Here is a 16,206-nt window from a genome sequence, read left to right as displayed (position 1 = left end):
CTCCTGGACTCAAGTGATCCTCCTTGCCTTGACCTCCCAAAGTGATGGGATTGTAGATGTGAGCCATCACACCTGAACTCAGGCCTCTTATTTATTTGTTTATTTTTAGAGACAGGGTCTCACTTTGTTGCCAAGTCTGGTCTCAAACTCCTGGGCTCAACCTCCCAAAGTGCTGGGATTACAGGTGTGAGCCACCATACCTGACTCCTCAGGCCTCTTTTTTTTTTTTTTTGAGATGGAGTTTCGCTCTTGTTACCCAGGCTGGAGTGCAATGGCGTGATCTCGGCTCACCGCAACCTCCGCCTCCTGCGTTCAAGCAATTCTCCTGCCTCCGCCTCCTGAGTAGCTGGGATTACAGGCACGTGCCACCACGCCCAGCTAATTTTTTGTATTTTTAGTAGAGACGGGGTTTCACCATGTTGACCAGGATGGTCTCGATCTCTCGACCTCGTGATCCACCCGCCTTGGCCTCCCAAAGTGCTGGGATTACAGGCTTGAGCCACCGCGCCTGGCCTCAGGCCTCTTTTATAAGGACACTAACCCCATTTATGAGCATTTTGTCCTCATAATTGAAGCACCCCCAAAGCCTCTTAATTCCATCACTTTGGGGGATAGTATTGCAGCATATGAATTTGGGGGGACATAAACATTCAGAGTGTAGCAACGTGCAAATGCTCACAGCTCACATGGCACTAAAGTATATTAAGATGAAGGAGGGCTGGGCGCGGTGGCTCAAGCCTGTAATCCCAGCACTTTGGGAGGCCGAGGCGGGTGGATCACGAGGTCGAGAGATCGAGACCATCCTGGTCAACATGGTGAAACCCCGTCTCTACTAAAAATACAAAAAATTAGCTGGGCATGGTGGCTCGTGCCTGTAATCCCAGCTACTCAGGAGGTTGAGGCAGGAGAATTGCCTGAACCCAGGAGGCGGATGTTGTGGTGAGCCGAGATCGCGCCATTGCACTCCAGTCTGGGTAACGAGCAAAACTCCGTCTCAGAAAAAAAAAAAAAAAAAAAAAAAAGATGAAGGAGTGCTTCTGTCTCTCAGCTATCAGTTTCCCTTTTCAGAGGCAACCCCAGAGGTCCTTTGTATCCTTCCCAGGGACCTTTTTATGTGTATGAGCAGTGTGCCTGTTCACAGAAATGGTAGCATACTGCGCACACTGTTCGTCCCTTGCTTTCTTCATCGAGCAATCTAACACAGAAAACATTCCATATGTACAACTGCCTCGTTATTTTTATTGGCTACTTTATATTGTGTTGCATGTGTATACCCAAGTTTACTTAATCAGTCATCTGTTGATCGCATTAATATTGTTTCCCATCGTTTGCTGTTTCAGACAGTGTCAGAGTGAATAGTCCTATGTGCATCATTTTGCAAATACGAATACCTGTAGGATAAATTCTGAGCAGTGATGCCAGGCAGGCTGGTTCATGACTGTAATTCCAGCACTTTGGGAGGCCAAGGGAGGAGGATGATGGGAAGCCATGGTGGGAGGATCGCTTGAGCCCAGGAGTTCAAGACTGCCCTGGGTAACAAAGTGAGACCCTGTTTCTACAAAAGATGAATTAGCCAGATGTTGTAATGTAGGAGGATTGCTTAAGCCCTGGAAGTCAAGGCAGCAGTGAGCTGGGATTGTATCACTGCACTCCAGTCTGGGTGACAGAGCGACTGTCTCCTAAAAAAGAAAATTCCTTGAAAAAACAACAAACATAACAAATTAGCTGGGTATGTTGGCTCATGACTGTAATCCCAGCACCTTGGGAGGCTGAGGCGGGTAGATGTGCTTTGAGCCCAGAAGTTTAAGATCAGCCTGAAACCTGGTCAAACCCCATCTCTGCAAAAATACCAAAAAATTACCCAGGCATAGTGGTGAATACCTGTAGTTCCAACTACTTGGGAGGCTCAGATGGGGGAATCACCTGAGCCCGAGAAGTCCAGGCTGCAGTGAGTTATGATCGTGCCACTGCACTCCAGCCCGGTAGATGGAGTAAGGCCCTGTCTCGAAAAAAACAAAGAATGTTTATATTTTTCTCACCTTTCTTTTCCTTTTTATTCTTCAGTTCTGGAGAGTTTTTCTTGGGTTGTTACCTGGAACAGTTGGAACTTTCTAGAGCTTTAGACTTTGTAGAAGGCATGGCAGTGACCTCTGGTGTTGCTTTCCAGTGCGGAGCTGTAAATGCCTTTAAGAATTCCCTGTTTTTGCCTTAGCATTTTGCTTCCCATGTTATTCTCCTTAGATTAATTGTTTTTTAGATCTTGCCGCAAGATCCTTGTCTCCAGCCCCTTCATTCCAGGCCAGAGCTTGTGGGCAGGCCCCTGCTCCGTAGGCAGCAGTACCAGGAAGCGCCAGCAGGTGGCAGGCACGGTATCACATGCAGCACGAGAGCAGCCAGAATCGTAGCCTTTGCACCGTTCAGTGACTTGACCTCCCAGCAATGTGCCCAACTTGGCGTGGGGTGGGGTGCCAGATCCTTTCCTCTCACCTCATTTTGCTGACATTTCTTAAACGGATGAGCAGTTTAAGATCACCAGCAGCTGCCTTGAGAGGAGCTTGACGAGGCCACACCCCAGGATGACAGCCTGGGGCCTCCTCCCCTTCAGGAACTAGCCGGAAGGATTTACATGCCATGGCCTGGGTTGGCTTGGGTTTCCTTAATTGCAGGGCTCTACTTCCTGCCTCTTTCAGCCAAATCTCCCACACCCTTCCCATGAACTGGGAGGTCCCCAGAATAGGCCCTTGCCACCCTCTACTCCACCCTCTCTGCTATGGTCCAAGAAAAAAAAGCGAGCAAGAGGTTTGAGAAAACCTGGGACAAAAGTGCTAGGGTCCTTGGGCTGCCTTCTTTTGGGGAAGCGTCTCTAGGGACCACCTGGCCCCAGGGCTCAGGCTGATTGCACCACTTCCCTCCCTGAAGCTCCTAGATAGGTACCCCTCGAGTCCCATTTTCTCTGCTGCTCACTCTTGTCTTGGGAGAGTCCTGCCCAGCACCTCCCTCAGGGCTGGGGTCTTTCCCTTCCGTGGATAGAAGGCAAATGCTGGCTTTTCCAGGAGGCATGGGGAAGGGAGGGCAGAGAACTTTGCTGGGGGAAGAGGAGGGAATTTGCAGTTGCTCAAAGAATACTGGCTGCTTCCTAGACACCACCTGTCCCCCCAACCCCAGGAGACTACAACGGGGGCGGGGAGTATGAGCAGCACTGGGGGAGGGGCGTTGGAGAGCTGCTCCCCTCAAACCCCCAAATTCTCCTAGCTTAGGTCCCCAGATCTTTAGGGGCTCCTGAGTTTTCCCCCACTCTGGAGAAGTGAGGGATTGGGACTGGGCTGGGACATTTAGAGCAGGGAACTTTCATCCCATTGTGGGCTGATTTGCTCTCTGCTAGGGAGGCTGGAGGTTTTCTGAGGACAGATTGGCCATAGTCACCCTGGCTTTACTCCAAGAGGGGTTAACCCATGTGTGTGAGACAGAACTCGCAAGATAATGCAGGGTTCGGCCCCCACTGGTGAGAGCCCAAGGGCAGAGTCGGGCCCGTGGGGAGTGTGGGGGGAGGGGAGGCAGGAGGCTGTCTGTGAGCTCCCCAGGATCATTTCCCAATAGTGCCGGAATTTGCATACTCGCTGGTTTCCCCATCAGCTTCTGGCTCCTGGAACCAGGAAAACAAGAGGAGGAAAGAGCAACTGGGGCAGCTCCCCAAAGTTTGATCTCTTCCAGCACGCAGGAGTTACATTCCATCCCTGCCTTGGGCCAGGAGGCTGAGGGTCTGAGAGGGAAGTGGGTTGCCCAGGGCTGCATTGCTAGGGAGGGGGGCTTGAATCCAGGGCCCCTCACTCTCTTTCTTTCACAGGAACTGATGTGTCCTCTCAAATCTAGAAAAAGGCAAGGACCATTGTGTCCCTTTTACAGGTGGGGAGACTGAGGCCCTGTGAGTAAATGCCAGTGACCTAAGCTACTTGTGTGGGCAGTGGGGCAGGAGGTGGTGGGGAGAACTTTGGAGTTAAAGCTCAAGTTGTGGCAAAGAAACAGCTGGGGCACTGGCCTGGTAGCCTTAGAGTCATTCTGCCTGGCAGACTGAGAAAGAGGCCTGGAGGGCCATCCAGGCGTGCCTGGAAAGCACAGGATGCAAGCTGAGGCCAGTGGGGCTCAGAACTGACCATCCTCCCCAAAACCCAGCCCCTCGGGCACCTGCCACTTGGGCTCTGCCACCCTTGCTGGTGTCTATCAGTGAACCAGCAGGGCCAGCCAGCCTCCAGACACAGCACAGCCAGCCAGGCCTGCTGCCCACTGCCCATCCCTCCCCACACACAGCAGCAGCAGCAGCAAGTGGCCCAGAGTTTAGTTCTGGTCAAGAAGCAAGTCAGCAAGTGTGAACTCCCAGGGCTCTGGCTAGCTGGCAGCTGGGATGGGTAGAGGGGTGAGAATGCTCCCTAACGCCTCCAGGCGGCCTCGAAGCTCCACTGTGGTATACAGAGACAGAGGGGGCTGGGCAGATGGGGCCACTGGCATCTGCTGCTGACCAGGTGAGTGGGGTGGCCATTTCAGCTGCTATGCTGGAGGGATTCCTTTCTTTTCTTTTTTTTTTTTTTTTTTTGAGACAGGGTCTCACTTTGTAACCTAGGCTGGAGCACAGTGGTGCAATCTTGGCTTACTGCAGTCTCTACCTCCTGAGGTTCAAGTCATCCTCCTACCCTAGCTCCCCAAGTAGCTGGGACTATAGGCATATGCCACCACACCTGGCCAATTTTATATTTTTTATAGAGATGAGGTTTCTCTATGTTGGCCAGGCTGGTCTCAAACTCCGGAGCTCAAGCAATCTGCCCACCTTGGCCTTCCAAGTGCTAGGATTACAGGCATGAGCCAATGTGCCTGGCCTGAAGGGGTTCCTATGTGGATGTTGTAAACCAGGAGAGTTGTGAGGTATGGGGCTGAAGGCAGCCCCACCTCCCTCATCCCTGCAGGGCCCTGAGTTGCTGCAAACTAGTGTCCAGGCCCATACCTCCTGTAACCCCTTGGTCTGGGGACCAGAAACAGGACTCAAGGCCCTGCCCCAGTCTGTCCTTCCTCGGTGGGACCTTGGGCAAGTCACTCAGCATTGCCAAGTGGCTGATAATGAACTGGACAGTCCGGTATTTTAGCTTCCTGTCCCATAAAAACAAACAGAAGCCCGATTATTTTGTAAATAAGATTTCTTTGTGCAGATAAAACTAGCCTCCAAGCCCTTTTACACTTTTGCTGCCTAATTGCCCCCTCCTGCCCCTGCCGGCCTGTGTGTCCATGGGTACTTCCTAACAAAGCCCAGACCAAGGCTTCAGGAAAGATGCCCCATCCGCAAGGGGCTAAGCATTCCTGGTGAACGCTGGAAATCTTCCTTCCAGAGAAGGGTCGGGGAGCTGGTGTGCCAGAAGGTCAGAGGTGCACACCCGCTGACCTTTCCTCACCCGGAGGCCAGCCCAACACCCTGAGCGTAAAAAAGACAATCACCTTGTTGAAAGGGCTGACACTGATTGTACTTTATTGATGTTTTACAGGAGGTAAGGACCTGGCGCTTAAAATATTTAAAATTTACATGTGTACACAAATACACACACGTTCCCCCACCTGTGGGGAAGGGATGGCTCTGAACGGAGGATGGAGGAGGAGCAGCAGGAAGGTGTAGACAGAGGGCCCTTGACCCCTGCGGGGCAGCGGGGTAAGGAACAGAGTGGGGCAGAAGGTGGGTTATTAAGAAGCATCTTGCTTACTGACACGAAGCCGCGTGCCCAGCGAGAGCACGAACGAGGCCTCATTTGGCGTAGAGGAGGCCCTCGGAGGGCGGGCACATGGTGCCCAACTAGTCAGCCAAGGCCAACGTCCCGGGGCGGGGTGGAAGTGGGGTGGCGTGCACAGGGCACCCAGCCCAGGCCTCTGCTGCCCCCACCTCCCTCCCCACCCTCTTGAGAGAAAAGACGGTTTGGGCCTCAGCCACAGACTGACGCCGTTACCGGCAGCGTCTCCTTAAACTACAGAGATACAATGTGTATCAACAGGGTGATCGCTTCTGACCCATTCAGACGGCTAGACGTGCCGTGTGGGCCAGAACCAATCCTACAGTATCTTTGGTTTGTGGGGTTCCCTTTCTGACTTGAGTCCTCCCTCTGTCCAGCCTCCGGGATGGGCCTCGGGGCTGGGAACGGGCTGCTTGATGGTACAAAGCCCAGCCTGACAGCCACTGGAGGCCGGGGGTGCTGCCCCTGCCAGCCTCGGGCAGCTTACTCACTGGGGTGCTGGGACTTGTAGGAGAGGATCTCGGCAGCCAGCTGCTGGGGGTCCAGAAGCTGCGGGAAGCGCCCCATCACGGCCTCCACCAGGTGTGGGGGGAACACACCGCACAGCTTGGTGTACACGCTGGCCTGCTCCTTGGCCAGGCTGTCTGTCCTGTCCCACGGGCCCCGGCCAGCCCCTGGGTTCTGCACTGGGGGCTCCTGAAGGACTGGTGTGGGTGGGGGTAGTGGGTACGGTTCAGACCAGTACTCTCGAGGCGGAAAGGCAGGGGGTGGGGGTGGGTAGTCGGCAGGGACACTGAAGTGGCCAGCACCCATGGCTCGGCCGAAGGCAGAGAAGGCCGCAGTGACCGGGAGCTCAGATCCATAGGGACTGTAACCTGTGTAAGGGGCTCGGTGTGGGCCCGGCTCACCAGGGCCTCCTCGAACTCCCCACAGTTCTGACATCTGGCTCTCCAGGGAGCCAATGCCCGAGTCCAGGCAGTCCTGGGAGATGTATGGGAGTGAGTCCAGGGTCTGTGGGAGCCAGTCTGTGGGCCCGAAGCTGCCGCCACTGCCCCCACTAGGTGTGAGGCTCCTGCCTGATGGGGCATAGGCCTGTGTTAGACCCTCCCGGCGGGGCCTTGGGGATGCCTGGGCCCCCAGTTTCTTCCCATCCAGGCTGCACTGCTCACTCTCTGTTAGCAGAGAGCTGGACTGGGATGAAGGTGAAGGATGCCGGCTACTTTTGTCCTTGGTTGGGGCCCTGGGTGGTGAGAGGAGAGCATTGGCACGGAGTTCATCTGCCACAGAGCGCTGGGGGCAGCTTGGCCGCTCCGGGTGGAAGAATCGGCACTTGATCCCATAGGTGCATTTCCTCCCTGGAAGAGGAATCGAGGGACTCTAAGCAAGGGCACTCCAGAACCAGGGGTGAGAGCGGGGAAGGGGTGGCACAGGAGACGGGTTTGGGTGGTCCAATGGTGGAGGTCCCCAACAGGAATGGGGCACAGGCAAACAGGTGAGAGAAGGGCAGGAGAGAGGAGGGCCAGGGAGGGCAGGCTGGGCTCCATACCATAGGGACACGGCTGCTTCCTGTGCTCCAAAGTGAGTGGCTTCTTGCGCAGGAAGTTGTCCAGGCTGGGCCCGTGCCGGCCCAGTGGGTCATCGGGGGGCATAAACCTGCAGAGGGTGCAAAGAGCTCTCTGGAGGTGGGAGCCATGCAGGGACTTCTAACTGCTGAGAAGGGGCGGACGGCAAGCCTTGCTGGGAAGAACAGGAGAGCGACGCCTGAAACTGGGGCCTGTCCAGAGCCCCCAAAAACTGCTCTCTGGGTGGGATCATACCAAGGGAGGAGATGAGGATCCCTGGTCCAGAGGGCCACAGCCCATGGGCAGCTTTAGGGTAACTCCCTGTCTGAGGTTGTTGGGAGGATGGCAGCCTGCATCCACTGCCCCGTGGCTTCTGCTCGAGAGATGCCATGTTGGGATGTGGAGAGGCTACCTGGAACCGCTGACCACATCCTCTCCTAAGTGCTATGGCTCCATCTCCCAAATTAGCCACTCTCTCCACCCCCAGCCTGCCTGGTCCCGGTCTGATTTCTCCTACGTGGTGAGCTGTCTGTCTCATTTGCAAAGCTACCTGGAGCCAAGACCACAACCTCCAATGGCCACAGGGCCCCGCAGAGCCCAGCCTCCAGCTCCACCCCTGCTGAGGCTATCTCTGGCTTCTCCTGTGGACCCCAAGTCCATCAGGGCCCCTGGGCGGGAACATACTTGTCATTGACGAAGGAGTACATGAGCAGCCGCTCCTCGATGAAGCGCTTCCACTCCTGCCGCTCGCCCTGGAGGTCGCGGTACGTGTCGTTAGAAACCACGATCCCGTCAGACTCGTAGGCCAGCTTCACGATGAACCTGTCATCGTAGCACACCACCCGCTTGCCGCCCACTCGCCGCGATGGTGTGAACACCAGGATCTTCTTCTTCTCCAGTTCCCGCAGGATGTGCTGGTCTGGGAGGTGACGGGGTGCACACAGGTCAAGACCAGAGGGACCCAGAGCTGGGCCTTCAGGGCTCCCTAACCTGCTGGTGGCCACTCATTTACCATGCGCCGGGTACTCTTCTCAGCACTCACCATGTGTTAACTCATATGATCTTGTGAGGAAGGCACTACCGTCAACACTCTCCACCCCCGACCCCATGTTTCAGAGGAGGAGCATGTGGCTCAGAGCAGGGTTAACAGAGGTCCCTGCCCGGCCAGGGTGCCAGGAGGAGACAGAGCCAGGACTCCAACTCTGGCTGTCTTGACTCAGAGCCCACAGGCTTAACCACTATGTGGCACAGCCCCTCTGCCACCGGGAATGTTGAAGGAGCGGACCCAGAGCCGGGCCTTCAGGGCTCTCTAACCTGCTGGTGGCCACGCACGGGAGTTGTTAACGCCAAGGTCACGGGGGCAAGAACTAGGTCTGCCGAGGTCACTTCCATGCCCCAGCCCCTCCCCTGGCCTGGCACAGTTTGCTGCCTGAAGACCAAGAACATCTGAGCACAGACGGCAGGGCCCGTGCGGCAAACGCTCTAAGCACAGAGCTGGCCCTGCTTGTCTTCTCCCTCTGGACATCAGGCCTGTTCAAGCCAGATGCGGTCTGGGCTTTGGCCCTCACCCAGCCTGTTCTGAGGGGTCCATGAATGAGCCCCAGCTTGGTCTGGGGTGGGAGAAGTATCCTGGCTCTGCCCCTTGCATTGCCAGGACAAGGTCACTCAATCCCATGGTGGGGAAAGGTCAGGCCTCTCACCATGCCTCATGTGGGCAGCTGCTGGGACCACGGGGACACAGATGTGCACAAGTGGAAAGGGCCCCTCTTCCTGGAGCCTGCAGTCCCAGCCAGGCTGCCCTCAGCTCTAAAGACTTCTAGGGAAACTGATTCTGTTTTTACCTCCAAAGGCTGGGGGCTCTTGCAAGAACAATGGTAACAGCTAACATATACTGAGCATCTACCATGCGCCGGGTACTCTTCTCAGCACTCACCATGTGTTAACTCATATGGGACCCTGTGAGGAAGGCACTACCGTCAACACTCTCCACCCCCGACCCCAAGTTTCAGATGAGGAGCACCTGGCTCAGAGCAGGGCTAACAGAGGTCCCTGCCCGGCCAGGGCGCCAGGAGGGGACAGAGCCAGGACTCCAACTCTGTCTCGACTCAGAGCCCACAGGCTTAACCACTATGTGCACAGCCCCTCTGCCACTGGGAATGTTGAAAGAGCGACCTGCCTACCAGTAGGATGAGGGAGGAGCCCCAGATCTGAGGCAGAAGCCTGGACAAGGTGACGTCCAGTGACCACCATTCAGAGCAGGGTTGCTAAGGACAGGAAAAAGTGAGAAAAGAAGGCGGGACACAGTGGTGCACGCCTGTCATCCCAGCATTTTGGGAGGCCGAGGTGGGTGGATCACAAGGTCGGGGAGTTCCAGACCAGCCTGGCCAATATGGTGAAACCCTGTCTCTACTAAAAGTACAAAAATTAGCTGGGTGTGGTGGTACACACCTGTAATCCCAGCTACTCAGGAGGTTGAGGCAGGAGAATTGCTTGAACCCGGGAGGCGGAGATTGCAGTGAGCCGAGATCGTGCCACAGCACTCCAGCCTGGGTGACAGAATAAGACTCTGTCTCAAAAAAAAAAAAAAAAAAAAAAGAGAAAAGAAATGCTAGTCCCTGCTTGAATTCTAGAAGTTGTAGGTCACTCCCAAAGGGTCTCTCCTGGGGGGAACCAGGGTGGCTGGGGCAGCGAGACTATCCCACCTCCAGAAGTGCCACTCACCCGTGATGGGCACATCGGGCCGAGGCTGCTCCTTCCTCCAGGATGGCACAAACACTGTGATGTCTGTGTGGCCCCGCTCCAGAAACCAGTTCACTGCCAGCAGGATGCCCCGGCAGGAAAAGACCTCCTTGTTCCCATGGCTGGGAGGGAGAGGAGGACAGGGTTAGCCCCCACTGGTGGCCAGCCTGCCACCCCCTAGGCCTGAGCAGGAGGAGGGAGGTGGTCACCCCCAACCCTGCCCTGGCTTTGGTAAGCAGCGGGGTGGTGGTGAGCAGTGGGGCTCAGGCCCTGGCCTCCATTCCCAGTGCCAGTTCCCACAGCTCCAGGATGGCCAGACCCTGCTGGGACTTTCCCTGAGGCTTCAGAAAGTAAGGAAGTGCAGGGAAGCTGGCAGCACAGCTCCCCATGGTGGGGGAGGGCCAGGCCACTTGCAACACACCTGGGGGTGGGGGAAAGGTGCTGGGAGACTTCTGGTTCCTGCCCCACCCGAAGAGCTGCTGGGACCACAGGGACAGATGTACACATGCACACTGAGTCACCACCCCTCCCTCGTCTCTTGCAGCCTCTTGCAGCGGGGGTGGGGGCGGGGGAAGCACCGGTCGGGGCTGACCGAGGAGAAACCAGATTGTTCCGGATTAAAGTTCAGTCCTCAAACACACCTCAGGGGCTGGGGCCTGAGAAGGGCAAAGGGGAAGGGGCTGGTGACTCCAGCCTTCAGCATGGGACAGAAAGCCCCGGAGCGGGGCAGGCTCCCTGGCAGCCTTTCAGCCTGAAAGTGAAAGGATACTGCTTTTCCTTCCAGGATGGCAATTCCCCCAAATGCCTCTTCTCCCCAAGGTACGAAAACCATCAGGAAGACACTAGGGGCCTTTCAGCAAGGACAGCTGGGTGAGGGGACATCGGCTCTGCCTTGGTCTCAGCCCGAGCCGTGCCCCTCCCACAGGTGGCTGCCCGAAGGACAGAAGGAGGTGTGGCGGGGCTCCTGGGCTGCTGCAGCTCTGTTTATCTGAAAATGGGCCCAGCAGTCTGCAGTTTAAGAGGGGCCAGTTGGCGAGATAGTTTTCAGGGTGGCTTCAGGCCAAAGATGGCCCTGCAAAGTGGGGGTTCCAACTGGATTTCCTGAGGGTAGGGGACTAGGGCTTGGGGCTCCCTGGTAACACTAGGTACCACGGAAGAGCTCCTGGGACCAGCGGCCCTGCCTCTCACAGCCCCCTCAGTTAACAGCTTAGACTGTCACATTTGGCAAGTAAAACAGAATAAATGTTACGCAAAAGAGGCAAGTCCAGGGCCGACCACATCCTGTGGGTGTTTTTAATGGGGGGAGGTAAGGGATGACAGCTGGAGCCCTAAGAAAAGGTAGGGAGGGAGGTGGGGCAGCTGGGGGCCATGGGGCAGCCTCAGGGGCAAGCCTGGGGCACCAGGTCTCTAAATTACAGGGAGACAGGCCCTGTTCTAAGTGCCTAACACTGAATCATCAGCAAGCCTGTGAGAAGGGCACCAAAGCACCCACTTCTTTGTTTTTCTGATGAAAACTGTGGTCCAGAGAGGGTAGCTTAGTCACCAGGGTCACACAGCAGTCACGGTGGAACGGAGCCGCAGGCCCAGGGCCTGTGCGCATCACCACCATGTACGGCGATGCTCAGGCAGGTGCAAAGGCAGGTACCCACGCTGGCCACAGGGAGCGAGCAGGGATTCGCAGATACCGAGCTCCCACTGGCGGTCAGATCCGTGGCTTCATTCTCACAGGGCTTGCTACCATGAAGGAAAGGAAGGCTATGGGACTGGTCCAAGTGGTAAGAGATCGTCAGAACTCCAACCCAGGTCTGGGCCACTCGGTTGCCTTCCTGTCTCTAACAGAAGACCCAGAATTTATCTGGGAGAACAAAGCTCCCAAAATTGAGTTTGAACAAAGCGTGTTATGAGAGGCAGCAAACGGGAGAAACAATGCCACTGGCAAACTCCTGCTCCTCTTTCAGAACCCAAGTGAGATGTCACTGCCTCTGAGAAGCCTTCCCTGACTTCCCACGAGGGGTCAGGTCCCTGGTCTGTGTCTTCACAATGCCCAGTGCTTTCCCCATCACATCAGCCCCTTCCCTGGGCCTTGTGCCCTGCCTCTCAAAACCATGGCAGCTAGGTCAGCCCATCCAAGGTATGCAGTGTGTGCCTGTATCCACCCACCCGCCTCCCTCTGGGCACATGATCCTAGGCTAGTATCTTGGAGCCTTGGGAACTAATGGGATGCCAGGGCTCCCAGGGCAGTGCAGTGCCTCTGGGCATTGAAAATCTTGGCTGGGGACAAGTCGGCTCTCAGCAGCCCTAGCACCTGAATATTCCCTCAGCAGATGGAAAAACTGCGATCAGTGGGCGCTATCAGAGCCTTCTCTTGGTGGAGCACATGAGCCTGGAGTTCTCCCAGGCAGCTAGCTTTCGTCTCTTTCACTGCGCTGGAGGAAGCTCTGCTGGCACAGGAAAACCAGACATCCCCACCCCCACCCCAGTCCTCTCTGCCAGGAAGGTCAGGGTCCCCCAGACTGGCTTAGCAGATACTGGTAGGATGTGTGTGTAGAAGGCTCCAGTCGGCTGCTTCTGCCCCAGGACAGAGGGCAGGGCTGGGCCAGCCTCCCCAGGTGAAAAGATATGCCTGGGCTGGGCCTGGCGAGTGGAGAAAAATTCCCTTAGAAGGAAACAGAGGTGAATTTCCCCATGATTTGCATACGATGGGGGCTAGCCCATCTGCCCCTGGGGAGGGGGGTAGCCGGGCAGGAACCGAGTAGCAGCTGAGACAGGAAGTTTGAGGCTGGAATTCCCCTCCTGCCACTACCCCAGCTCAGAAACCCCCGAGGCTGGTGGGTGGCTCTGCTTCTTAGGAGCAAGCTCCCTCTGAGCACCCCCAAACATCACAGCCCCTCCTCCTACGTCCCTCCTCCTGGATACAAACACACACCGAAGCACAGGGCTATTCCCAGGGCACAGCCGCTCCTGGCCCACGCCTCCAGGGGAAGGAGTCACACAGATCCAGCCTAGCTCCTAGCCCACCCAGGAGACTGGACACTCAGGGGGACCCCCGTCATCTCAAAGCACAGGCTGTGACCTGCTGCCTCTTGGCATAGGAACTGGATTTTCTCAGCCTCCCACCCAGGCTCGGCCCAAGTCAGAGAGAGGAAGACTGGCCTAAAGGTGATAGAAGGAGGGAAGAGGGCTCAGCTGCATGCCTGCTGAGCCAGGCCAGCGCCAGCTGGACAGCGAACTTACCCCGTGGGGGCCACGAGTCAGGGACAAGTCAGGGAGGGCAGAGGCTGATGTCATGCCAGCCTTGGGGCAGCCAGTAAAGGAGCCCTTCCCAACCCCATGTCTGGGGTCTCCCTGTCCATGCCAACAGGAACTTTTCCCTGTGAGGCATCCACCCAGCACTGACTCACCAGCCTGCCTTGGAGGGAACTGGGGAAAAAAGTGGGGCCAGAGGGTGGGGCCTGGATTGATGGGAGAAGTCTGGGTTCCCCAAGGTCAGCAGCAGTCCTGGCTTCCCCCTCTGCCCCCACCCCCTGCCAGAGCCTGCTTGGGGGTAGGGGTGGGAGTCACTGGGGCTGAGTCCTGACTCTGGTCCCAGGGAACCCCCAGAGACCAGTCCAGCCCAGGCTGCTTCAGCTGAATCCGCAGGGATCCAAGTCGCAGCTTACCCGAGGCCAGAGCATCAGGCCACCTGCCCACCGCTCAGTAAAGCTGGACCCAGCCTTGAGGTCACTCTTGAACACAGTGGCTGAGCTTGTTTCAGTGGGAGCCCAGGTATGAGACGAGAAGGTCTCAGAAGCCCAGTCTCTGAAAAACAACAACTGCTACTACCACTACCTATACTACCTACTACCAATACCTACTACCACTACCTACTACCACACCTACTACCAGTACCTACTACCACTACCTACTACCACACCTACTACCAGTACCGACTACCAGTACCTATTACCAGTACCTACACTACCTACTACCATTACCTACTACCACTACCTACTACCACTACCTACACTACCTACTACCAGTACCTACTACCAGTACTACCACTACTACCACTACTACAATTACTGAATGCTTGCTCCTCTCCGGGATCTGCACACTCCATCCTCACAAGACCCACCTGGTGAGATCAGGTTCAGTGGAGTGAGCTGCCGCCCACAAGCTGGTTCCCTACACAGCCCTGCCGAGAGGAGTGGAGACACAGCACTGGCCCCAGGGGACCCACAGCATAAGGTGAGCTCTGCGGACAGAGGGGACTGGGCTGGATCCCTGCCTCTGTCACTCACCAGTAGCACGACGCTGGGCAAGCCTCATAAAAGGCTTTCCCTCCCTCAGACCAGTCCCTAAGAAGGAAGTCACTCCTTCCAGCCCATCAGAGCTGCAGAGACAGTTACCCTTCTGTATGTCCTAGTCACAGCAGGGACGTGAACCTCACGTATCCTTGCCACAGAAGCGACACTTACCTCATGGCTACATTGCTCCCATCGATGACCACTGGTCTCAGGTCGCTGCCCTCCTTGTCCTCCTCTGGGAGTGGAGGCTCCAGGCTGGGAGCCTTAGGGGTGCCCCCACCCCGCGGGACTAGAGGGGGCTGAGGACAAGAGTCCGGTGAGACCTGGCGCTCCCGCTCGGTGGCCATCCCGTGTTTCACCAGCTCGCCCAGCACTGTGTTGGTGTCTGCCTGGATGCCCAGCTTCTGCAGGACGCTGTGGATCTCTGTGGATGAATAGCCCAGCTTCCGGAAGAAGTCCACCTTCATCTGCAGCTCCAAGGCTGAGGCCTCCTCAGCGGCCGGCTCTTGGGCCGGCCTGGGGGTGTCCTGACGGCTGTGGCTGTCCTCAAAGTCCCACAGACTCATGGCGGGGCTGGCTTCCGACAAAGGCCTCTCTCCACAGGGGCCACTCATACCTCAGACTCCTGGAAGGCACTTGCCACAGCTCCTACTGAACCACCAACAGGGTTAGGGATGGGGAACAGCGCTCTCTCCCACCCCCAGTCCCATCGCCACACCCAGCAGGAGGAGGGATTGGTGGCACTACACGCTGCTACATCCTGTGATTATCTCAGGTTGTCCTCTCAAAAGCCTTCCCAGCTAGGTATTCCCACTCCCATTCTATGAAGGGAGAAACTGAGGCAGACAATAAAAACGTGAGCACGGACCTTGAGCAAGGTCATCCAGCTGTTAGCTGTTGGCCTGAGGATCGGAACTTAGTCTGATTCCACCTCCCACTCTCACCCCCACGCCAACCCAGGGGGCCCAGAAGGCAGGGACGGGGCTCTCAGATGGAATCCTGGGGCTTCCCCACTAAGGCCATATCTTTCGCCCACCCGTCAGGCACTCAGAGCCTAGGTCCAGGGGCGCAGGCCTGTGGCCGGACTGCCGGAGCCGGGGAGTGCAAGTTTCCGGAGTGACCCGCGGGGAGAAAAGTTGCTGGGAAACTGGTTGGCTGCCGGGAGCTGGTGACGCCGAGGCTGTCCCAGCCTGAGACCCGCGCTCGCTCGGCCCCCGATCCGGACCCGGGTGCTCCTCCCCGGCCCTCCCAACTTGGGCTAAGTTGGAGGGATCCTGAGGCCCGGCGGGCCGGGGGAACAGGACCCCGCCCCTCCCCTCCCTTCGGCTCGGACCCCGAAGGAGCGCTCCTTGCCGCGGCCTGCGCCCTCCCCGCCTCGCCTCACCTCGCCGAGCGCCACCCGCCGTCGGCGGCGTCTCCATGGGGCCGAGTCCCGGGGGCAAGGCCAGCGGTGCCTTTATAGGGCAGGTGGTGGTGAGGCGCCGACGCGGAAGCGGATGGGGGGCGGGGCCTCCCGGGAGACCGCCCCGGGGGCGGAGCTTTCGAACCCCTTCCTGCTCCGCCCCCCGCGCCCCGGCCCCGCCCCCGCCCTGCCCCCGGGGCTGCTGTGCGCCGGGCGGGGCCCGCGAGGGGGTGGGATCAGGGGCCTGGGGACACCGCCTCAAGGTCGGGGCGGCGACGAACTCCGAGCGGGACACTGAACGGCTCGTACGCGCAAGATAAGCACGGACCGAACCAGGTACACGCACCTGTCGGGGACTCACTGACTGAGGTGCGGACGGCACTTTACTAGGACAGGTAAAGACGCGAACGCTCGTACCTAAGAACTTGAGGTACATCCTGCCTGATGAAGCTACA

The 16,206-nt window shown here is 57.3% G+C and overlaps 1 protein-coding gene across 2 annotated transcripts; it reads right to left on the bottom strand.

Moving 5' to 3' along the window:
• Positions 1–5,492: 5,492 nt before the first annotated feature.
• ZC3H12A (zinc finger CCCH-type containing 12A) lies at positions 5,493–15,827 on the bottom strand. 2 transcript variants are annotated; one of them, XM_003937492.4, is made up of 6 exons: positions 15,734–15,827; positions 14,521–15,000; positions 10,046–10,185; positions 8,009–8,243; positions 7,309–7,415; positions 5,493–7,117 (listed from the first exon to the last, which is right to left on the bottom strand). In XM_003937492.4, exons 2-6 carry the CDS (start codon positions 14,961–14,963, stop codon positions 6,246–6,248), a joined length of 1,797 nt encoding a protein of 598 aa, XP_003937541.1. In that variant the 5' UTR covers positions 14,964–15,000; positions 15,734–15,827; the 3' UTR covers positions 5,493–6,245. The 2 variants fall into 2 exon arrangements, with proteins under 2 accessions (XP_003937541.1, XP_010346369.1); XM_010348067.3 differs by having other exon boundaries at positions 14,521–14,997.
• Positions 15,828–16,206: the final 379 nt, after the last annotated feature.

The sequence above is a fragment of the Saimiri boliviensis genome, chromosome 11, assembly GCF_048565385.1.
Source record: "Saimiri boliviensis isolate mSaiBol1 chromosome 11, mSaiBol1.pri, whole genome shotgun sequence".
Classification (NCBI taxonomy): Eukaryota; Metazoa; Chordata; class Mammalia; order Primates; family Cebidae; genus Saimiri; species Saimiri boliviensis.
This window is presented reverse-complemented; position numbering and strand designations above follow the sequence as displayed.